At 40.9% G+C, this 24,462-nt stretch overlaps 1 protein-coding gene across 18 annotated transcripts in view; it reads left to right on the top strand.

Annotated features, from left to right (window-relative positions):
- Positions 1 to 24,462, top strand: part of kcnma1a (potassium large conductance calcium-activated channel, subfamily M, alpha member 1a) — a 188,575-nt gene that overhangs the window by 107,860 nt on the left and 56,253 nt on the right. For all 18 annotated transcript variants that reach the window (XM_049599796.1, XM_049599792.1, XM_049599788.1 and 15 more), the window contains exons 4-13: positions 898 to 991; positions 1,482 to 1,593; positions 10,527 to 10,602; positions 11,701 to 11,776; positions 13,301 to 13,471; positions 15,055 to 15,146; positions 21,556 to 21,666; positions 21,791 to 21,896; positions 22,310 to 22,392; positions 22,473 to 22,542. In XM_049599796.1, the coding sequence (XP_049455753.1) occupies positions 898 to 991; positions 1,482 to 1,593; positions 10,527 to 10,602; positions 11,701 to 11,776; positions 13,301 to 13,471; positions 15,055 to 15,146; positions 21,556 to 21,666; positions 21,791 to 21,896; positions 22,310 to 22,392; positions 22,473 to 22,542 (991 nt within the window). The remainder of the gene's footprint in view (positions 1 to 897; positions 992 to 1,481; positions 1,594 to 10,526; positions 10,603 to 11,700; positions 11,777 to 13,300; positions 13,472 to 15,054; positions 15,147 to 21,555; positions 21,667 to 21,790; positions 21,897 to 22,309; positions 22,393 to 22,472; positions 22,543 to 24,462) is intronic.

Raw genomic sequence — 24,462 nt, 5'->3', positions numbered from 1 at the left:
AAAAAAAAGAAAAAAAAAAGGAAATGCAGGAATGTCTCAGAAAAAGCAACCACTATCCCCGCTGGACAAACAGCATTAGGATGCTTAAAAAGCACCCACGTCCGTGGGTCTTAAATAGCCGTTCGAAAAACAGCCATGGGGCACTAACAAACACCCACGTTTGAGGACCAAAAAGCAGCTGGAAACAGCAATGAGTCTCAAAAAACACCCATGTTTGGTGTCTAAAAAGCTAATGGAAACACAGCAGTGACTAGCTTTAGAAACATAAAAACAGCATTTCCAGGGCCATCCTGGGCGGCAGCCTGCTAGAGTTCCTTGTCGTCTTATTAAAGTACTTTTTTATATATATTTGTACATCTTGCCAGATATTTAATACTCTGTTGTTCTAAAACTGGGCCCAGTGAGTGACCCTGATTAGGGGAACCCACTGGTTGTCTGGTTGGTACTGGTTGTGAATTGATAAATTTGTGGTTATTGTACTTTGAAGCAATCTTTGGCACAAGAATTTCCTTCGGGATAAATAAAATTCTATTTAATTGAATTGATATGATAAATATGAAAAGTGCAAGTGGAAAATATTCACGGTTTGCAGATACGTACAATATCAAAATTTTCTCCTGGTGACTGAGCTGTGTGATTTCACCCATATTATTTAGTCATACAAATATGCAAAGCTCATATACCAACTGTAAACAAACAAAGCAACATGAAAGCTTAAAAAATGACATTCCTGCCATGGAAATATGGGAAGGTCCCCAGTATCTGCCACCTGTGTGTTCATGATACAAAAGACATGAAAGATCAATCTCCACAGTCTTAGTTTATTAGTGTTTAACCATGTTTTCTGTCTCTTTCTCTCTCTCTCTCTCTCTCTCTCTCTCTCTCTCTGTTCTCCAGTCCTATAGAATCCTGCCAGAACTTCTACAAAGATTTCACGTTACAGATCGATATGGCATTCAACGTTTTCTTCCTCCTTTATTTTGGCTTGCGGGTAAGTTGGCACGTGGATGACTACACATACACACACTCACTCAGACACCCATATACTGCACACCCTGGCATAAACAATACACACATGGTTATCATTTTGCATACATTAAAATCTTTAGCATTTTTACAGGACAACAAACTAACTGGATGCCACCTTGGTCACCTAGGTGTACTCACACAGCATGCCTTTAGTTTAAACTGACACTGTTGTAATAATGTTGCTAGCATGGCTGTCATGCCAGAACAGCATTCCAGTGGTGCAAACGCAAGCCTGCCATCCTGAATGAATGAATAAATAAATTCATAAGCTGCTTACACCACCAACCATTCACATGACTCAGCAAGTGGGGTGAAGCTTTTGTCATTCTATACAGTATGTCAGCGATGCCAAAAAAAAAGACACTGCATGTAGTTTGAATGGTGGACCAAGGTGGGGAGGTGGAGTTTGTACAAAATTAGAATTTGATTGTTATTTCTGTTTCTTTTCACAGTTTATAGCAGCCAATGATAAACTGTGGTTCTGGCTGGAGGTCAACTCAGTGGTCGACTTCTTTACTGTTCCTCCCGTGTTTGTTTCTGTCTACTTGAACAGAAGCTGGCTCGGTAAGTCTGCCTGTCCCTCTCAGCTGTTTCTTTCTATCTCGCTTTGACACTCGATTTAATAAATCCATTCTTTGGTCCTCACTCGCCTCATCTTTTCTTGCTTTCTTTCACCATTTTTCACTTATTTTTCCCTCAGCGCCTTCCATCCCACCGCTCCTCTTTTTCCATTTCTTTTTTTTTTTGCCCTCTCTCTTCACATGTCACCCCTCCTTTTATCACTCCCCATCTCTCTCTCTGCCTCCCAGTCCCCCTTCTGTCTCCCCATTACTTGGAGTGTGTCTCCGAGGCCCTCGTGCTCTGGGCTGCAGTCAACTTTCCCTCATCATTGAAAGTGACAGGGCTGGGTTCCTCTGATGTTTCAGGGAACACAGACACAGCAGAGTGGATGGGCTAATGGGAGTGAGAGTGACTCAGAATCGGGCTGTGGTTATCTGTGTGTGTGTGTGCGTGCTTGTGTGTCTGTGCTTCAGACTCATTGGTAATTGCCGTGTTCAGGCGTTGCACCTGGAATACCTCACAGCGGTCCATAACTGCCATCTAATGGGCTCATTCACACTCACACACACACACACACACACACACACACAAAAAGCACAGGCAAACGCATGTGTTATCCCCATACACACACATACACACACACTCTTGCATGAGCAGACTGGAAAACACCCTAACCTGCATTACATAACGACCTACTTTTCTCAGTGCGTTCAGAGTATTGTGGCCTAAATTACACTGCAGTGAAAAGACTTCTTTCTTTTTCGGGTGCACTGACACTCCACTTTAAAACTATATACAATTCTATACATTGTTACTATGCTTCATGTACACCTCAGCTGAATACTAATCCAATGTTTATTTAAGCATGACATTGAAATGTGAGGCTATTATATAAAATATAGTCAAAGGAGTCGGGGTACTCAAGGCAGAAAAACTTATGTTTGATAAATGATTTAGACCTTTAAAGCTAAATACTGACACAGAGATAGACATTTCCTTTAAAAAGACATCTTACATATTCAGATACATTGATAGGAAAATCATGTTTCGTCTTGGCCAATCATGGAAGACATTTCAGAATTAGAGACTGCAAAGAAAACAGTCGCTTCGAATGTTATTACTTCACTGAATGGTTACCAGTGGTTATCAGACCCATAGATAGTGTTAGAAGGGGCCTGTTGCACCAGTTAGTAGTTTCAGAAGCCTGTTTTCAGCTCGTTAAATGGTCCTGTTTATTGTTAGGCAGTGACCTGTTATTGCCATAATATTTATGATGGGGGCAAAGGAGAAAGTCAGGTGAGGTAAATTTAGTATAAAGGGCGAGGAAGTCTGCAAAGAGAGGTGGTTGGGGTAGTGGATGTATCAAAGAAACAAGGGACTTTAACCCCAAAAGCCAGGGTTTGTGTCACGTCACGTCACGTCACGTCACGTCACGTCACGTCACGTCACGTCACGTCACATCACGTCACGTCACCCGAACCATCATGATTTTTTTTGTAAACCTAACCATGCTTTAGCGCTTAGGCACTTCGCTCCTAAATTTAATATAACTAATATAGCCTATGTTACTCAATATAACTAATCTCCTAATTTACAATTGAAAGTCAAACCCACTGAAACGGCTCCTGATAACAGCCTTCTAGTACTAGGAGGTGCAGCAGGCTTATTCTAACCCATATCAGTGAAGCTGATAAGCACTGATAACGCCCATTGAATCGAGTGATAACGGGTGCAGATAATCAATCATCTTACTGATTAATCTTTTCAGTGTTTTTCAAGCAAAAATGACATATATTAACTGGTTTTAGCTGGTCAGATGTAAGGATTTGCTACTTGGAGCTGCTCGGACAAAAATACGACATCGATGGATATATAGATTCTTTGTTTACAGTAACAATGGTTACCTGATAGAAATGATGGCTAAAACATCATTACACCCAAGTTGTAGTAAATCTTGACTATTGCCCCCACATCTGTACTGTCAGAGATTAAGAAATGTGAAAGATCTGCCTTCTATCCTGCACTGTATGATCTTGTTTTTACACGTCCACTGGAATCACTGAATCTAAGTCATATAAAACTGTGAAAGTCTAATCTCTGAGGTGATGAAGTTTTCTTAAGAGGCTCACTGTGGCCCATGAATTTCACAGGGAACAAGCTGCGTAATGAATTAGATATGGCCGAGTCAAGTAATCTGGTTTCTGGTATTCATGATGTAAGGTGTCCTCATCTCATCCCCAGAAAGCCGTTGGTGTTAGGGCCTTGATGAGGATGATGAAAGACTGTGAAATGGTGGTCTGGCTGCTGCTTGACATTCTGCAGTGAATAATTACCTGTGATCGTTAGATATCCCGCCTCTCGGGTTGATGCAGAAAGCAATGACACTTTAAATATACTTTACAGATGCGGTGTGAGTTGTTGGTGTAAACAGCAGCTAAGAGTGTGAATTTATTGTTTTTGAGAGATGCCCCAGATTCCCAAGCTATTAATATGCATTTTTTTCATTACTCTTATTTTGAAAAGGAAAAAATCTTTGGGATTTTTTTAGTTTTTGGCAAGGATGACATATCAGGTGGCATCTCCGTCAAACATTAGGCATGTTTATTTTTGCAGTGTTGGACATATATAACCCCAGCGCATTATAGTAACACAACTCCCACTGGCATGGCTCGAGTCTATGTTTACTGGTGGTGTGCTCGTCCGTGTGTTTGAGGCTGCAGACAGTGTTGCAAAGCCTTGGTTATAAAATTAACAGTGTGTAGATGTGCAGTGGGATATGATGTACCTTAACAGGCTGGTGAAAGCTTCCAGAATACTAATGGGGTGCTGAAAGTGTCTGTTAATATTCAGGCTCTGAGGAGTTAGGACAGGAATCATGATTATCTGCTTCCATCCTGTATTAATATGGAAATGAGGACATACAGTGCCATGTTGTGACAGGAAAATAAGCACAATTAATCTGTGTAAGAGTCTCAGAGAAGAGGTAGTTAAGATGTTGTGCCTCATTCCTCATCTGCTCTCAAATGCTAACCTTTGATATTCACTGATAATAAATGACATTGCCACCTCCCTCAAGACTATTGCCCCCCATATATGTCTTCATGCTTGACAGGACCATAATGGTTTTCCTGATAATCGATCGACTAATCCATAGTTGCTGCTACTTCCATTTAGCTAAGTGAACTGTCCCTTAACAGGCTTTGTTAGAGGAAGCAAGGGTGGTTGTTAAGAACGTGTATTGTGCGCCTAATTCCCAACGGATTAGTTCTTCTTTTCTTTCCATTCACTGCTGGGGAATACACACCGCAGCCGCTGTAATACATCATAATTACCATACCTTTCGCTTCACTCTTTCAGCTGTGGTCCTGCATGAGAAGACTGCTGGAGATCCGGTGGAGGTGTATAATAAAAAAAGACCGCTAATAGGGGTTCTGCCCTGTGCTGTGTGGTGGTGCATCCGCCTACTCTGCACTCTGAGGAAGTATATACTGTATGTATTTCAAGTTATGCTCTCTCTGCCTCTGCAAATTGGACATTGATTAAGAGGAGGAGAACGATGTGTGGCTAATGTAAGAGGGCATGCAGAGCTCTTCCTTGGAAAAAGGAATTAATCTCCTTTAACTACTCGAAGTCAGCATTGGTCTCAAGAGACTCCTAGCAGTGTGGGATTAGCATATGGCTGTTTGAAAGATGCTAGTAGCTCATGTGGCTACTGAGCCCCGACTCTCGCTCCCTGCTAACTTTACGCTTTCCTGCTCAACCACAGGGACCTGCAACGTTGGTTTGGATCAGTTTCAGAATAGAAATATTTTTGACAACAAGAGGCATCATACATTCTTTGAAATACTATTTAACAATCTAAAGTGATTGATGTGTATTGTTTCCTGAATTTATGGTAGCAGCCAAAATGTTGTTAAGCTGCACTGGCTTTGAGAATGTACAGCACTCCAGTGGCCCTCAGGCAGGTCTTGGATTCTAACCTGCTACTGCCTCCTAGTGGTGCTTTAGTATACTGCTTGTTGATCCCTGTGTTTTCTTGCTGAAAGAGGCTTACACTACCTGACATGGGCATGAGTGCATCTGCCTTATATGCCCCCTCATTTGCTGGCAGGAAGCCTCCGTGTACATTCAAGGGAGGGAAACTAATTTGTGGGAAGTTTAAGCCTCTTTGCTGTAGCCAGGCTCCTCACGTGCTTGTTTGTATTACTGCACAGGCAATAGGTTGAGATATAAGACAGCAAAAATGTGTTAAATGTATACGTTAATGTCCATGTGCTATCCAGCTCAGATGTTCAGTAAGAACCACTGCCACACTGGCACTGCATGTGTGTGTTTAGTGCTGCGTAGCATCGTATAATCTAATCCTGGCTGCCTTGACTGTCAGTTTTATCCCAGATGAACCATCCCAGACTGCTGATTGATAAAAGGTCCCAGTAGGCTGCTCTGCCAGAACATGTGACAGAGAGGCCGTGCTCTGGCTCGCAAAGCCTCAATGAAGTAAGAGTGGGCACAGGCCAGTAAAACCTTTTTGAATGAGCATCTGGCCAGCTGACACTTGTGTGTGCAAGAGGCTTTGGCATGCGTGGGAAAGAGATTTTCTCATACATGAGCACGTGTTCAAGGGAGCAGAATTTCATTGAGAGTTTTCGCAACACATGCACACGCAAACACACACACAGGCTTGTACTGCTATACTTGTGAGGACATTGTGTTCACTTATGGTGGTTAATGTTGTGGCACCAGATTTTTTTTTTTTTTTATCCCCAGTTGGGAGATGAGTCTTCAGATGTGATGATGTGAAAAGATATTTGTCCCACAAAGTGTTGTTTATGTGACACACACACACACACACACACACACACACACACACACACATACACAGATGTACAGTATAACACAAACACAGATGCTCCCCACTAATTGAGAAAAATGCAGGCCCCGGCAGCCTCCATTACGGCATCACTCTGCATTTTGGTAGTGTCTAATATTTGTGCTCAAAATGCCAGGTTTGAAAAGCAGTTTTTGATGTTACCCCACTATTTAATGTTGGGTTTTGTTTGCTTATTCCGCAAATACTTTGAACTCAAAAGTCACACAAAATATCCATGCCAATCTATGAAGCACACATATTCTATGACTGAAATGAAGCAGGAAGAAGAAACAATTCTTGCTGTAGATTACTGCACCTGCCCCCTTCTCAAAACGACATAGACATTGATGATCTACGTACACTTGATCTACATACGTTTCCTTAAATTGAATAATACCTGAACAGCGTTTCCACAATTTGACTTAATACACAGACATACTGTACATATCTGCTTTAATGTACTATAATCAGTTTGTTTCACTCTGTTGTAACCAGTGGTGAAAGAGGGGCTTCTCCTACTTAAAGGACCAGTGTGTAGGATTTAGTGGCATCTAGTGGTGAGGTTGCAGATTGCACCTAGAGCACATGGGACCATATGTGATGGGATCACTCCACCTGCGATACATTGATCCGGGTCTTAAAATGAATGTATGCCAGGGGCGTAAAGTGTAGGGGCAATGGTCTCTTCTCACCTTCCTACCATCTTACTTCCGGTGCCCTTGCTCTCTGATCTCTGCCTTCATTTTGATCTCAACCACACATCTTAAAATTTATGTGAAAAAATGTTCTGTCTCCCTGTGTGGATATGAAGTGTTATTCTAAGCTAACAAAAACACAACGTTTTTTAGTTTAGGGGGGATTATACACAAATAATAACATAATTAATACACTCAATTTCTGCGATAGATCCCCCAAACTCATACGCACTGGTCCTCTTAGTAAGAGTACTAGTGTTACAGTACATTGTAAAAATTCTTTGTCACAAGTACTTCAAAGTTGTATTTAAGTACACTATTTGGGTAAATTTGTGGGTTTCGACCATGGACTATAACTATACAACTCCATTGGCCTACTCTACATGTCATAGCAGAGTCATTTTACTGACTTGTATGAACAAATAGGTTTGACCTCAAGGATGGGGTATGCTTTAAATGAACAAAAAAAGACGTGAGAGACTGTTTCTTGCTAAAGATTTCCTCAAAGGCATTTAAGGCATCTCAGTTTACTTAGTTTTATGAATAAAAGTTAGGAAATTTTTTTTGGATGAAGTTGTGTGTGATTGTTAACCTGGAAATCCAGATGCCCCGCCCCTAGCAAATTCGAATTTGCATTGCACTGGAATCTGGCCCCGACGAGGAGAGCCCGCTGAATCGCCAATCGAGAGGCGGGCTCTGGGCGGGCGTAACATGATGACGACTGGACTGCACTGTAGGAGTCGAAAAGTAAACAGCCAAGATGGCAGCTGCTGAAGGACCGCGTCCATTCACTTCAGCTTTGGAAGAAACGCTAAGCCAACTACACTTATCTTTTTCCTTGAGAGAGGAACAGAAGACTGCCTTAGAAGCCTTCGCTTACAGGAAGGACGTTTTTGCTGTTTTGCTGACGGGATACAGCAAAAGCATAATATATCAGTTAGCTCCACTGGTCAGCAAACAAATGAGGCTTAGTGCAATGAATACGTCATCTTGTTTTTTGCTCTGATTGGCTATCGTGCTATCCAATTGCGTGTGGCGGCATTTGAAATGCCTCAGCTAGTGCCACCCCTTGGGTAGGAAGAGTGTATTGGTGAGGGCCAGACTCAAAATCTTTCTAGATTTGAGTCTGGATTTACAGGCTAGTGGGATTGTATGAAGTGCAATGCAATTGCTTGATTGATTAAAGTTAACAAAAGTTTTCAAAGTGCGAGGGAAGGGATTCAGATGCGGCACACGAGAAGTGTACTGATGCCTTTACCTTTACACTTCTCAGCTGCTGCTTAGTAATATTGTGCTACTAGTGTAACCAGTCTATGTACATTGTAAACAAGTAACAAAAATACTAATGATAAAACGAAGAGGTTTTACTTTGGTAAAAAATATGGAAGTTATGTTAACTTCCTAACCTTGAGTTCTTATGTTAAGAGTGGATCCCTAATTCGACAGATGTTCGTCCATGTCAGACAGGATCTGATTTTACTGTAACAGTCACAATACCTGTCACCAGCAGCAAATTGTTGTAGAGTTGTTTGACCTTCTCCCCATGGAATCAGGACACTCATTTTAAGTCAGGATTATTGCTTTTCTTTCTGCTTTTTTTTTTCCATTTTTATCTTCATCTCTGCTAATCCCCGGCAGGGTTCAGATTTTTTTTGTTTTTTTAGGAAATAGGTTCAACACAGCTGTGTGTTGATGGAGACAAAGCTTCAAAAGGGTTAACTGTGGAGCACTAAAAGGGACATGGGAAAGGTAAATCTGTTTGGGTTGTGAGGATTAAAGGCACTGTAACAAAAAATGAAAAAAAGAAAACGCCCATATTACGTCTGACATTTTGCTCACAGAGACACAGTCCCTGTCAAGGCTGATATGATTAAACAAACAATACAGTTCCAGCTGTCTGTTTGAGCTCGTCTGTCTATGTCTGCAGCAGTGACCATTGATTTCACAGTATTCAGAGGAGTTATCATCACAAGGAACTTTTGACGTTGGTGGTGCTATATCAAGGAGGATTAGCTTTTTACAGAGAAGAGACGTCTCAGGAATTATCTTGTCATTTTCTGGAGGTGCTTTTGAAATACTGGGGCCTAAATATTTTTGGTTCAGTGATTTTTAATTCCTGTCTTGGCAAGAAGAAAAAGGAATTCCTTGGACGGTATTTAGCCTGAAACAATGATTCCTCCTAAGCTGCTCGTGTATCGGCGTACTCAGAGTGATGCTAATTCGGAGATCCTCCGAGAGACGCGGAGGCGAAAGAAGTCCTGTGGCGATCTTTTTCAGAATGGGTACAGGGTGAGGCAAGGCCATCATGGAAGGGAGGAAAAGGAAAAACAGACAGGGCTGTATCATTCAGTGTGGTCCTGTTTGCGCATCCTCTCCAACTGGGGTAAGGCAGCGTATCAGACATGTATCATCTGGAGAGTTGCATTTATTTAGAAGTTGTTTCTCCATTAGAGTCCTTTGAAGCATGTTTGATGACAAGCATATGGCCACTGTCTTATACTTACAGGAAGTAAACTGTAGAGATCATCCCAATAGGAATTCATATACATTCTTGCCACATAAGCCGACACACACTAGCACACACACGTTCCGTGGGATCAGTCGTGTTATGTAAAAAAGACAATGAAGCAGGTGTCGCATTGTTCCATAATCCCTGAGCGAGCTGCTCTTGGATGCAGACTGAGGCTCATGTAAAGTAGGCCACATGATGTTCCTCCTAACTTGTTTGAATGCATAAATAATTCCAACACATCATCTAGAATAAAGTGTCTAGTTTTTTTGTATCATCTTCTCGTGTCTTGCAGACTAAATTTTTCATCATGTGGTGCTGTGCTGAAGTGATGTAGAGGAAAAACATTTGGACTGTACTATCTGACTGCTCGTACATGTTGTCCGTCTTCATAGCGGCCATACTTATATTTGTAGATTTTGAGGGCAATGCAGGGGACATGTCCACCTCAATATTTAGAAAATGTGCATTTGTCCCTGCCAAGAGGACTTTTATTTTATTTTGACAGAGTGCTGGAATGCAGCTCATAGAAATAACAACCAAGAAAGCAGGTGTTAGATGGCAGGGAGTACCACCATAAACTGATACATAAAAGGCACACAGTGGTGTATCAGAATGCTTGAAATTAAGTGTATGTATGTCGGGGGAGGACCTCCAGACCTCTCAGTTAATATGTGTCCCCCAGAATGTTGAATCAAAACCTACACCCTTGGGTACCACTGTACAGATATTTAAGAAAGCACCCAATTTATGGATAAATGTGTGAATATGCATCAAATGTGAGATTACCATCAGTTGCTGCGTATGGCCGTCTGTGCTAATCTCTCTCTTTCTTTGTCTTTGTCTTGTTTTTCTCTCACAGGCTTAAGATTTCTGAGAGCACTAAGATTGATACAGTTTTCAGAAATTCTGCAGTTTTTGAATATCTTGAAAACAAGGTAAGAATAAAGGTTTCCCAATTTATTCATTCACAGAAATCATGTCCACTTATAGTATCAACACTGTTAGCACCAGCAGTTAGCCATATCCAACAGTGAAAGTTTGGTATATAATGTGGCAGAAATGTGGTAGCAATTGCTTGAATCTGTTTTAAACTACATGTTTAATAGGGGTGGGAATCAACAGACGATACACGATACGATATTATCGCGATACAATATTATTGCATTTTTAAATATGTTGCAATGTGTTGTGTATTGCGATAAAATATATTTGATATATTGGGATTTATGTCCCCAAAGGAAGACTTAGGTTTTATCTAATAAGATGAAGTTTTCAGTCTGTTCATCTCACTTCAGCCATTTTTTTTTTTTTTTTGCAGCATCGTAAATGTATCTTGTGGACTGAAAAAAGCAATTGATTATATTATTCTAGTAGGCTTCCTAAAGTTTCATTTGTATTTTTAATGTTAATCATTTATATAATAAAAAAATCTACACTTGTCCCTGTGTGATGATATGATATTACCACACAAAAATATCATGATAAGGGGCGTCGGTGGCTTAGTGGTAGAGCAGGCGCCCCATGTACAAGGCTGTTGTCGCAGTGGCCCGGGTTCAAGTCCAGCCTGTGGCCCTTTGCTGCATGTCATCCCCTCTCTCTCTCTCTCCCCCTTTCACACTTAACCTGTCCTGTCCATTAAAGGCATAAAATGACCAAAAAATATCTTAAAAAAAAAAAAAAAATCACGATAATATGCTGTATTGATTTCCCCCCCCACCCCTAATGTTTAATACATATTCCGTGAGGTGTTATGATTGTATAGTACAGTTAACAATTATATGTTTTATGGTTTGGTAGAAATGACCTCGTCACCTAGTATGTAAATATAACATTATACTTAGACTAGTATACCATAACTGTACTGGGGCATATGGTGTAATGTGTGATTGTGATTCAAGCGTTTAGTCCCAGCTGTAGGTTTTTGTTAGTCACCACAGGCTAGGCTTGTCCTTACTTTCATTAGCTCATGAATCTCAGTTTTTCTGTCTTTGCAATGACATTAGAGTGAGAGTTTTCCTTCTTCTTCTACCCAGCAACTCCATTAAGCTGGTGAACCTATGTTCCATCTTCATAAGCACATGGCTCACAGCGGCTGGATTCATACATCTGGTAAGTGGACAGATGTGAGGATCAGTGAGGTCTGACGAGTCAGTAAGGAAGGTAACTAGCTAATTGGCACAATACAACTGTGGCACACGACACTTTGAAAAATGTAATTGTCTAATTAATTACAATTAATTAATTAACTTGAGGCCAGTGATTGCCGTGGCACTTAAAATTAGTAGTATTCGCAATGACTCAATTACTCATATTGGAGAAAGGGCAGCAACTAACAATTATTTTCATTGTTGATTATTTTCTTAATTAGTATTTTACTTGTTTGGTTGTCTATAAAATGGTGAAAATGGCAATCAGTGTTTCCCAAAGCCGAAGATGACGTCCTCAAATGCAACCCAAAAATATTCAGTTTACTGTCATAAAGGAGCAAAGAAACTCAATATATTATACACGCTAATATCAGCATGTTATCATTATTGACCAATACTAGATTAGAAATTAACCATAAGATTCGACCAACATGCTTGTTCTTAATTTGCACAATAAATGATTATGACGTACATTGGAAAGTATTGTATTTCATGCCTCCATCTGCTGGGGTATGCATGTTAGTACCACTACAGCAGACTTGATGATCACTAAAATTAGGTGGAGAAAAAAATGGATATACAGTATCAATACTGGTTTTGCTTATCCATCAAATGAGTTGTTACGAATCGGCATATTGGATATTGGCAAAAAAAAAAAGAAAAATCCAGTATTGTGCATCCCTACTTTTTTGTCCGAAAAGATTACTCAAACTGGTTACCATCATAGTTAGTGATTAATTCAAAAGTAATTTTTAATAGCTCTAGTGGAGACGGTGAATTCTGTAATAAAATTAATTAAAGGAGTGTATTTAATGTGGACTGGCCTGATCTGTTTAAGGTTAGTACTGATGCTGACGCTGATTGGTGCTTTCTAAATATGCAGTAAAAAGTAAAAGGAGGGTGAATTATGATCAACTATCAGAGGGCAAACAGCTACCAATTTATGTGTAAATATAGCAACTGTATTTCTGAAAAGATCAATTCTTTTTAATTTAAATTTGTAAGGCCCCATATAACTTTTATAACAAAGATTTATTATAAAGGAAAGAGACAAAATTAGAAATATGAACACACAGGCTGAGTGTCCTGGGGACCTAGCATTCAAGTCTGGCCAGAGACCTTTGTTGTATGCCTCCTCATTCCCCATGTTTCCTTTAATTATCTGCTGTCAAACTGTCCAATTAAAGCAAAATGCCATAAAAGAAAATCATATATTTTTAAAGTACCCATAGTACACATTGTGTATTTGTAGCTCTGCTCCTCAACAATTCTGTAAAGCATTGAACTGTTTTACCACTAGATGGTAGCCTAAGCTCAGTGTATAAAGGATACACTGTATGACTCAACAAAGATGAATGCACAAGCACTTGTAGCTGGATTTAATCAAACTTGATTAAATAGTTTCTCTATGCAAAACTCTGTTTACAAATTTGTGGTGAGAGTCATGTCTAATTGTCCTTCCCTCCCTCACCCGTCTCCATTTTAGGTGGAAAACTCAGGGGATCCTTGGGAAAACTTCCAGAACTCCCAGTCCCTTTCCTACTGGGAATGTGTCTATTTACTGATGGTGACAATGTCTACAGTGGGCTATGGGGATGTCTATGCAAAAACCACCTTGGGGCGTCTGTTTATGGTCTTCTTCATCCTGGGTGGTTTGGTAAAATCAGGCTTTTCTTTCTCCCTCATGTCCCTTTGCCCCTCCTAAATCCTGCCTGTGCCCTTCAATAGACTGTTTAACATGATATATATGAAATTATACGTTATTTAAAATGGATTTAAATTGTTTTAATATGATATTTTAGCATAGCGCTGTTTTTAATGTTAGAACTATGTTGCCTGTACCAGTAAATGTTATCCTTCTGTATAGCCTACTGTATCTCGTCTACTGTAGTTACAGTACTATGTGCTCCTTCGTCCCCTCCCCTTATGTGTCACTCCTGTATCTGTTTGATAAGAGTGTAAGTTTTTGTCTGATAATGTTGTTACTATTCTCTTAAAAGCAGTTGCGGTTTCAGGACATCCCTCCTCCCGTGTCTTTTCCCACAATTCCAACAAACACAGGGGCAGGGAGATGAGGCTTAGGCCAGCCTGACTGTTACCATAGCAACAACAGCCTCCCACTCCCCTCCCGCTCACCTTCCTCTGATCTAGCATCCTGTCGGCTTGCCGCTAGTACAGTAACTTATGCACAAGCATGCATGAGTGCGCACACCTGTGAGCACTCACACGGCGAAGACCCTGCCTCCTCCTCCGTCTTTTCTCACAGACGAAACATAGCATCCAGCCAAATCACAGTCACTGTATTCTGTATTTGGACAGCTATCGCTATGCACTGATGACCTGCAGCTGTGTGGATGTGTACCGTGTTGTGGCCATGGTGATAGGTTGTGTGTTTTTCTCAGCGCTGAGAGCTCTGGAAGTCTTTAGGCTCGTACCTCAGCCTGCTTCCTATCAGCAGCAGTGGCTGAATAATGACTTCAGGCTGGAGATATTTTAAAGCCAGGGATCATATTAAACTCACGTCATTTCACATTATTCCTGCTAATGTATAGATGCACTTTCCAAGCATGAGTTAAGTATGTATTTACAAGGGCAAGGGCGCCTCTTTGTTTTGTATTGTAGACGTTAGCCTCAGTCAGTAGTGCCAGCGTGTAACCCTGATGTTAGTTGGTAAACTTTAACACAACCCTGTGCTCTGTGGATAACAGGCTGTGAAACTTTGCAAAATGCATCCAGCTCATTTTCCAGCCCAACAAATGAGTCTTAATGTGTTTTGCAGCTGTGGACCATCAGGTGGGCCTATTCAAATCAACCTGCCAAATCATCTGTGTTTGTTGGACAAAACATGGCACATAGGTTTTTATTCTCCTTTTAAAACTCTGCTTCCCACGAAGGTATCGGGTGCTATCACAGACTGAGTGTTCATCAGCTGTGGCTAAATTCTCGCCCACCGTCCAAACCTGTTCCCAAACCTTTACCTTTAAAAACTGGGGCTATTTTTTTTTTAGCAGCAAAAACTTCATTTTTCTTCTTTCTTATATGAAGATCTCTCTCAATGTGCAAAGTTAAGCAAGTTACAGACAATGAGAGAGTTTTTTTTTTTTAACTTGATTCCCGTGGCAAAGATATATTTTTCTCCCCTCAGAAATCTGGATTCATGCACCAGTTTCCCCACCACCCACTCTGCGGCATAATAGTCTCTTTTTTAGTCTCTTCTTCTGTCTTCTATCTTCTCCTTAGGCCATGTTTGCCAGCTACGTCCCTGAAATCATAGAGTTAATAGGAAACCGAAAGAAATATGGTGGTTCCTATAGTGCGGTTAATGGGAGAAAGTAAGTATTCCAGATGGTTCTGCTGTTTTTCTGTGTGCGGTAGAACCCTCTCTGCATGCCTTTTTCTTTTTTCTGTTCCATGCATGTAGGCCATGTTTGCTCGCTACGTGCCAGAAATTGCTGCTCTCATCCTTAATCGGAAGAAATACGGAGGGAGTTATAACTCGACACGAGGCAGAAAGTAAGTTGAAATCCAGACAAGGTGTGGTTGTGTGACTCAGTGCGCCCCCTTGAAGTTTAGAGTTACCGGGGGTTAGTTAACTTGACTTCTCTTTAGAACAGTAAAGTTACTTTGTAATGTCAAGTCACACTGCGTGACTGGAGACCTTGGCCATTAGGACACACATGTCCATGCCCCTTTACTCTCTCTTTTACTCTCTTCCTGTCCTTGTCTCCTTCTTTTTCTATATCTGTCTCTTTCTGTCCTTCACTCAGAGCTTTCCTGAAGTCATTTGTGTGCCGTTCATTTTCTTTCTTTGTCCTCCTTGACACATCCTGTGTTGCGCTTTAATTTGATTTGGAAAATAGAGCTTTCATGACTACTACACTCTAGACCTGCAGTGTACTAACCTGTGGTGCTTCTATGCAATATATCTGTGCACTATGTGTTGTCCCACTTCCTATAGTCCCTCATTAATACAGTCATGTCTACAGGGATGAATTAGTACATAGTCTAATACATCAGAATGAAAGAAAATAGTCATGAAACCCCTACTATCCGCTTCTAAAGGATTTTTCCACAAGAAAATAGAAAGATTTAAACATCTGCAAGTGCATTATTATTGGTGGTCTTTTTAAGCATCATCAATCTCAATGACCATTGCAGGATATAACTTCTTTTCTTGTTTCATTTTGCTTGTTTTTGCATGTTTTCTGGAATTACTTTTGTTCGACTGCACCATTTCTGGCATGTTCTCTATGACCTGCAGTCATGTGGCTTTTTCATTGATCGCGAACTCCATGAAAAAGCCATCTCTCCTGTTGTCTGTCACTGCCAGCCCATCGCATCATCAATGCTTGACATGACTCTGGCCCTGATCTTCAGTCAGCTCCCACACCCTGAATGCTGGATGCCTCGCTCTCCCAGTGGAGGCTCTCAATTGCTTTTGGCTTGCTTTGCCTGCTTGGTTTCTTGGTGCTCGCCTGGTTCTCGTGTTTGTGTGGTGGTGGAGTGTGTCTCCGGAAGCTCTTGTTATTTATGTATATGTGTAATTGGCCTCTCACAGCAGAGGTTCCAGTGCACTGTGGAGTATGTGTGACACTGTGGTCATTTCAACACAGTGTGTATTGTGCAGTGCTGTTCTCTTCCCCCCTCGTGGCTCAAACCTTACTGATATTCAGCACACAGATATATTTTAATCCAAATGTGGTGTGTCCAGAACAGGGAGGGTAGACTTCTTCTTTTTCCTTCCTCTCTTTTCTGCTCATTTCCTCCAACATCTACTACTACGCGGCCTTCTCTTTCTCACTCCGTTTCTCTTTTCCAATCTCACTCCCATCGGTTTCAGTCACTCAGTTCGGTGGGGCGGATTCTATGGAGTCAGCAGTAGAGCGAGGCACTGGAAAAAAGCCTTTGTTCGATAATGTTTGCCTGTCATTGAGATAAGATTGATGAAATGTTATGTTTGGCCAGTGACCTCAGCCCAGACTCACAGATGGGTGTTGAGAGAAGCCCTTGTCAAAGCCGAGGATAGTTTCTCCCACACACTTTATTTTCTCTTTCCACACCCCCTTCCATTTCTTTTTCTGGTTAGACATACAGTGCAAACATATGGTAGCAATCAGAAGATACCCACCAAACACACAGGCTTAGAGTGGCACCAGGCTCTTTGCATAATCATTTAGATATGTATGTGTTCGGTGTTTACATGTATAGGACCTGACACGCAGACAAAAACGCTTTGTCATGTGGGTTTAGGATTGCCATCGGGGCTCAGTTATTTAGCAGCTGTCAGCACAAAAAAAAGTCTATCATGGAAATGAGATTAGGAGATTACAAGTATCCGACTGATTACAGAGCTCGCAAACAATGAGGTCATGATACACTGTGAACTATTTTAAATGTGACCCTTATTTCATCTGGCTGCCTGGCCGCTGTCATTTGAAACAGGCCTTGAAGGTTATTTGGAAGTGAGAGGGCATTGGATCCGTACCGAATTCCTGTTTCATGGTAGTGTTGCTTATAGTACTCTGTGCAGTGTAGCATACACCCGTGAGCGCAGTGACAGCACTCAGCCTGCGTATGCTGATATAATAATGACAAGTGTTGCATTCTGTTGGCACCCGCTGCAATCGGGGCTCTGTGGTTTCCATTATGGCTCCATGGTTTCCATTAGCCCCAACTTCAACAGAGGGGTTGGCATGGAAACTGGCTTCAACCCTGGCTGAACTCTGACATACACCTTTGAAAGTCCTTTGTAAGGGCTAGCAACTTGAGGCGTGCAGGCCCAGAGACTCCTGCAGTATCAGGCATGGACACACGTTGACATAATGGTAAAATGGCTGAGTTTCCGATGCAATCTCATTGAATACAACAATAAAAAAAGATCTATTTGTATAAATTGCGACACTGTGATGATGATTCTTGCACTAAGTGTCATCACTTACCTAAGGATTAGAGCAGTATCAAGTGAGTGACCTCTGTTGCTGATGTTTGAGCTCTCTGTTTGTATTCAGTGTATCCCCAGTGACATCCTGGGATGTTTCCTGACTGCATGTTTTGTGTGCACGCTCTGTAATACCCCTTTGCATTTAATGTAATTGTGTGCCACGCATTTTTTTTTTCTAGTTTTGGGTTGATGTGTTTGGTTTTCTTGTAAAAATCTGTGCCCCTGAAGTGCTCCTTTATTTATTTTATTTTTTTATTTATTTATGTCTATAGCTTAAGATGTGCGGTGCAATCAGGTTAACCAGAGGGGAGGTATTTTGTTCATGAAGCAATTATAAATGGTTGAATTATCTAAGATATCCTTTTCTTATATCCTATTTAACTAGCCAGTGATCTCAGTGTTCATTTCGATGCCACTGTTGGCACACTAAAAGGAGGAAAACTCAGAGGAGGCATGACGTCTATCAAGTGAAGCGTGATATCTCAACAAAATTTCCGTCTTAAGTACAAGGACTCAAATTAGTGGCTTGCAGGGGAAGACACAAAGCTTGATACATGAGGAAGAAAGTTTGCTTTGCTGATAAATCACCTTCTACACCTAGTGTGTGTGTGTGTGTGTCTGAGATTAATAACCCAATGCTGAACCCACACAAACCAGTACGGCGTATAAATCTGTATATTCCCTCTACCCTTGTAGAAGGGCATCTGGATACTGGGAATAGGAAAACAGGACTGATGTTTTTCATCTCTTGAAATGAGAGACATCTTGTGCCAAACACTGCCGGCTGCCCACAGACATCTCAGCTCATCAGCTTGTAAGACCACACGGCCCTTTGCTCAACTCTGGCCAACCATGCAATCACGGCTGCTCATTAGATTCTCTTAAAGGACAGAGGCGACATCTGCGAAGACCATTATGTTCTGCAACATCCACAAACTGCCATTCTCTCAATATGTCTGTCACATTACTTTGCCAAGTCCACTTCAGTCCAGCCCTACCCGGTCCATCTGGTACAGGATAGGAGAACACTAAGTGATCTGGACTATGGTTCTCATCTAACATCAATAAATATCAGTTTCCTCTAAACCTGCCAAACTGAGTCAGACTTCAGTAACGTTCTACAATGTTAGACGTCAACTTTTAAAGGTTAAAGTGTTAGCCAGTGTGTATAAGATGTATGATAATGCGTTCAAGGAGACAAATCTAGTTTGATCACAAGAAGTTAAACAGTGAGCAAATATGACCACAGTGTTTCTTTTTTTATTTTAGGAAAGAGTAACCCAATACCCATAGTGTTAAATGCAAAGCTGTCCAGTATCCAGGCACTCAAAACTAAAGTGGTTCATTTGTCTCCTGGCACATCCTGCTAAGTAGTGGATAAGGCCATTGTCATTACACAGATTGCCTTACAGGTCTCCATAGGGTAATTAGGGTGTCTGCCGAGTGTCCACACTAATCCATGTCAATATAAGGGCTGGATTCTACTGAGCATGTTTGGATTTCTCATTTAGGGGTTTGGCAATAAGAAGTGGTGACATTTAACTTTAACTCCAGAAAGGTAGCTCAGCTTACCACACTGCAAATGAAGCATATAGAGTGTCTTAAATCCATTCAATTAGCATGATTAAATAGTCTATCATAACCATATCATGGTTGACTTCTAAGCTTTTTTAATAGCAACAACTTCTAGTACGTTATTAAAAGTCTTATAGCAGTGCTACATTAACATTAAAGGAATGAGATAACCTAAAACCTTAACATGAATTTTAAAGTGGAAAGAGACAACTTTTCAACTTTTCCCTCCTTAGCACGTCCAAGTGGTATTACTGTTGGCGCAGCTGTTGCAAAGACAACCGTATCGCTTTCCATTTTCCTCAGAGCCTGGCAACGAGGCTCATTTTCTTTTGCCGGGTAGAGTTTCCACAATTACTTTGGTTGTTCCACTGTCTGCCATTTCTGGCTAACGGGCTAGTAACCTGAACTTACATTGATTCTCTTTGGTAACTAGGGTTAGCTACCACTAGCTACCGTGGGGGAAAAGGCGCTATCATCTTCCTGTTTTGGCTGCGCAATGGTTGACCCACTTCCCGAAATTTCAAGTACTGCCCAGTGCTTCAACGCCTGCTATTTTCTATTGAGATCGTGGTAACTGCGGTTTGTACAGTCGTGTAGCTCTGGGTATGTAGCAACCCCAACCTCCCAACAGTAGACTTGTTGTCGTGACCACGACAGAAGGCCCACTTCTCAAATCATCTGATTGGACAATGGGGAAAAAGCAGAGATGATGTGGGGCGCTTTCTGCTCTGAGTTAAAATGTTTTCAATTCGATGAGTTCAGAGCACAGAAACCCGAGGCGCGTGGCAGCGCAAAAACAGTGATCAAAAAGCTTAATTGTTATTAAAAACAATTACGAAAAGCCACCTCCAGCTGCTTTTCGTTAATTGCTTTCGGTGTGATCAGGGCCATAGACTGCTTAAAATTGTTGACGTAGCTACCATGATATCACCCATAGATAGTTGGACTGCAATTTTGAAGCCTTGAGTTTGACATTTCTACCGTCGGCATCTTGTTTTTTTAGAGCCAGAAGTGACCATTTTTGGATGAGCGGGTAGAGTTCTGGATGAGTGAGGGGTGGATCTGACTCTGAGGCTGTAGTGACACATCATAGCAGACTATAGACATGTTTATTTCTGCTGTAAAGTCTGCCATTTTAACATGGGGTTCTATGAGGATTGACTTGCTTCTGGGGCCAGCCTCAAGTGGCCATTCAAGGAACTGCAGTTTGTGGCACTTGGGCATTGGCTTCATTTTTCAGCCCTGAAAATTGCGGCTTACGTACAATCAACATCTCATGATGATATGTTAAAGAGCAAAAGTTGTCCATTTCCATTTTAAATAAAATAAGTTGAGCAACAAGAGTATTTTCAGGAATAATGGTTGATATATGATGCAGGAATTGAAATGATTCCTGTCAGTTCTGGGACACTAAAACTTAATAGTTACAGAAGCACCACAAGTTTTATTGTTAAGACAGTTAAGATTTTAAAGTTTAAATATGAGATTTGGTCAGTGACCATCCAACCTGCCCACAATGACTCTCATAGTTGATGTAACTGTAAAGCTGACCTTTGAACTCGATCACTGGCCTACGGTGCAGTCAGAGGACAAACAGGGACACAACCTCAGCTCCAAAATCGTTCCAATCTAACTTCCTTACTGCTGTAATCAGGCCTGTGCGCCGTCTGACAGATCCCTCTGCTGTAATGCGCTACATGTTTTGCCAGGGGACCCGTCAAATACTCCAAAGTCCTGTTTAGAATTTGTGTCAACCACAGGCCTCCAAATCACTTTGAAAGTTTTTAGTAATGTTCTGTATAAAAGCACAAGCATATTGATGTACATGTCTTTGTCAACATCCATTCAGCTCACAAAGGGGTGGTTTGGCCGAAGGGACAGTTTTTATATTGAGAACGGATGACAATCCAACCACTGTGGGCTGTGTGATTATATCTTAGATTTTCTAAAGTGGTTCAGAGTTGAGTGTTTGATTGCACTTGTCGTGCAGAATTTAACCACTTTCATTACATGGGGGAAAATATTCTCTTTTATGGCAGAAAAGATATAATTCAGTTTCTTGTTTGCGTTGAAATGACATTTCTTGACATGTATATAGTTTTTTTCAGTCTATATTTGAGTTAGATGTTAGAGTGCTTTGGTTTGACTGATTATCTTTGGGAGACATGCCAGTGTCTGCAGTGATTTATGTTGCCCACTCAAGATGATTTCTTCCCCCCTTCCAGGCATATTGTGGTCTGTGGTCATATTACCCTCGAAAGTGTCTCCAACTTCCTCAAAGACTTCCTACACAAGGACAGGGATGATGTCAATGTAGAAATTGTTTTTCTCCATAAGTAAGTTAATCTTTTCTTCCTCACCTTGTGTAGGTTAGCAGAGCACAATGTTTGACACAATGCACACTCAGCCTGTATGTGTTTGAGGTGCGCTAACCCCTCTCCTCTCTTCTCTGTGTGCTAGTATTTCCCCTAATCTTGAGCTGGAAGCCTTGTTCAAACGACATTTTACCCAAGTAGAGTTCTACCAGGGATCTGTGCTTAACCCTCACGATCTGGCCAGAGTAAAGGTACAGTCTGTGACAGGACTCTTGGAGAGATGAAATCAAATAAAATTATTGACAACAGTTGTGGAATTTAAGTCGAGATCAAATTTGACAGAATAAGAGCAAAATTCCATGTAGCAAATCAGTAATTTGGGGGTTTTATCGATTTAGTGGAAATTTGAGGAGGAAAACAGTTTTTTTAATTCCTTGAATAAAATGGATAAAGACAGCAGAGAAAAGGAACTGGAAAAAAAATCTGAGGCACTTTGATCAGCAGTATGACTAATTGGACATGGCCAAAGTTAAACCCACTAATTTGTTTAATTTTATGTGAGAACGACGGACACAGTTAGTTTAAAGTACTCACTGTGCCTTATAATAAGCTCTGACATGTTTTATAATGTTAACATATCTGTGTATTTGGTTCCTGCACATAGATCGAGTCAGCAGATGCCTGCTTAATCCTAGCCAATAAATACTGTGCAGATCCTGATGCTGAAGATGCCTCCAACATCATGAGGTATTGTGTCCTCCGAACTTTGAAATCAGTGGAAACTTTCTAGATAAGGTGTTACACTGTGCCTGTGTTTCATCTTCTAGGGTCATTTCGATCAAGAACTATCATCCCAAGATCAGAATAATCACGCAGATGCTGCAGTATCACAATAAGGTAAGGCGTTTTAGTGCCCTGTGGTGTATAAGATTGATTCACCTCATCTGGACTGCTTTCTGTCCTCCCTCATAAGGCAGAACATTTATAACAAGGTTTAACCCAACAACCTTGTCTGCATTTCAGTAGTTGGTTTCGTGATTGGGCAGTTCATACTGTAGTAATGTGTCATATGAGTAACCACATACTCCACTGCCCTCACAGTTCATGCAAATATGGACCTTATCATTGCTACATTGATGACTGTCATGAAAGTCAAAGACTGTGCTGCAGACTGTAGTATTAAAGTTAACAAATACTTGAAGACATTCATCGGACCAGCAATATGCTCTTTCATGGGCTTTTTCAGGGAAAACAATCCTGCATCATGGATTAATGGCAAGTGTAAAAAAAGGAAGTTGAAGCATGTTTCCAAACTTTTACTTTAAACAAATCAGTATAAATGAACTAACCCTATGCAGAAAAGTTGCTATGTAGTTGGTTACACTAACAATAAATCCAAAAATACTGATCTCCAATTTTTACTGCTCCAAGATACTGTACAGGCCAGACTGATATCATGTCATTGCCAAGGCCGCGCCTTGAATTGTGCTGTCACATAAAAGAGACCGGCAAATGCAGAAAAGCTGATGGGTAGTGGGTTAACCCAGGCTTTCACACTGAGATTTAAGGCACATAAGATATGTGGATATTCACCGTCAGTGTGGTAAATGGCTAAATGATGCTGGTGGCATTTACTACTGATGGATAGCTAATGTTAGCTTGAGTGGGAGGCTGCTGCAGTATGCAGTCATACTGTATAGCAGCATCAGACTGTCATCCTCAGCCTGTAGATCGACTGGTTGGCTACTAACAGGCTGCCTTTTTCAGATAACACTTAAAGTAATGATACCTGGTGATACAATTAAGTATGTATAGATGTCTGGATAAGTTATAGTCGGCCACCTTGCTGGGTCAGTGATCCACTTGGAGGAGCATTGTGGGGATCAACCTTATTTAATGCTAAGGTTAAGGCAATGTTGCAAAACAATTATTAGACATGTTTATATTTGTTTAACAAGAAATAAATGCATACAGACTTATTGAAATTATGGTCCAAACACAGGTCAAATTGTCATTGACATCTCCATGACCTTTGGCTTTCTGTACCCCACAAACAGGGCATGCCTTTGATGTTCTCTGAAGTACCTGTATGTGCCAGTCTGTTCTATATTTGTTATATAATAATTTATTTTTTAAGGAATTAATCGCTTATTTATAGTAACATTTTTGAGAGAGACAACCTTCAAATGTACGCTTTTTGAATAATTGTTTCATTCATTGACAGTTGCTGTAAACAACATCTGAGAGTTGGCTAACTAAAATTAAAATGCAATAGTATAAGTAAATGTAAAATTAATGTTTATAATCAAAATACTTGCTTGCAAGCAGACCTCGAATTACAACATTTTAAAGGGAAAGAAAAAGAAAACTTTTTGGGGAAATTTCTAAAAACAACCATTTGCCATTGTACGAGTGCTTATGCCCTGGTCTATTTCTTCTCTAGGACAAATAACTTCCTGAAGTATCTGCTCATTGCCTGGCAACTGCCACAGAGCCAAGCTAGCTGTTACCGGAGACCGTTGATAAACCAAGCCCACTGTAGATTCCTGTATCTTTGTCACGTGGCTTCACCACTGCCACCCCCCTTTAGGAGACGAGCAGCGGCCCCAAGTCTTTTCATTCCAATGGAAAAAGTGAATGTGATTACAGATTATGACCGTTCCCTTCGCCCTGTAGTCGCCGAAGTAAATCTTGGACACATTTTTCATAAGCCTCAACCCTTCTAGACATTCTGACAGCAAAATGACATTTTTTCAGACAGACATATCAGAAGAAAATTAACTTTGCTTGAGACATGTCTCTGTTTTAGCAACAAAC

The sequence above is a fragment of the Epinephelus fuscoguttatus genome, linkage group LG16, assembly GCF_011397635.1.
Source record: "Epinephelus fuscoguttatus linkage group LG16, E.fuscoguttatus.final_Chr_v1".
Lineage (NCBI taxonomy): Eukaryota > Metazoa > Chordata > Actinopteri > Perciformes > Serranidae > Epinephelus > Epinephelus fuscoguttatus.
This window is presented reverse-complemented; position numbering and strand designations above follow the sequence as displayed.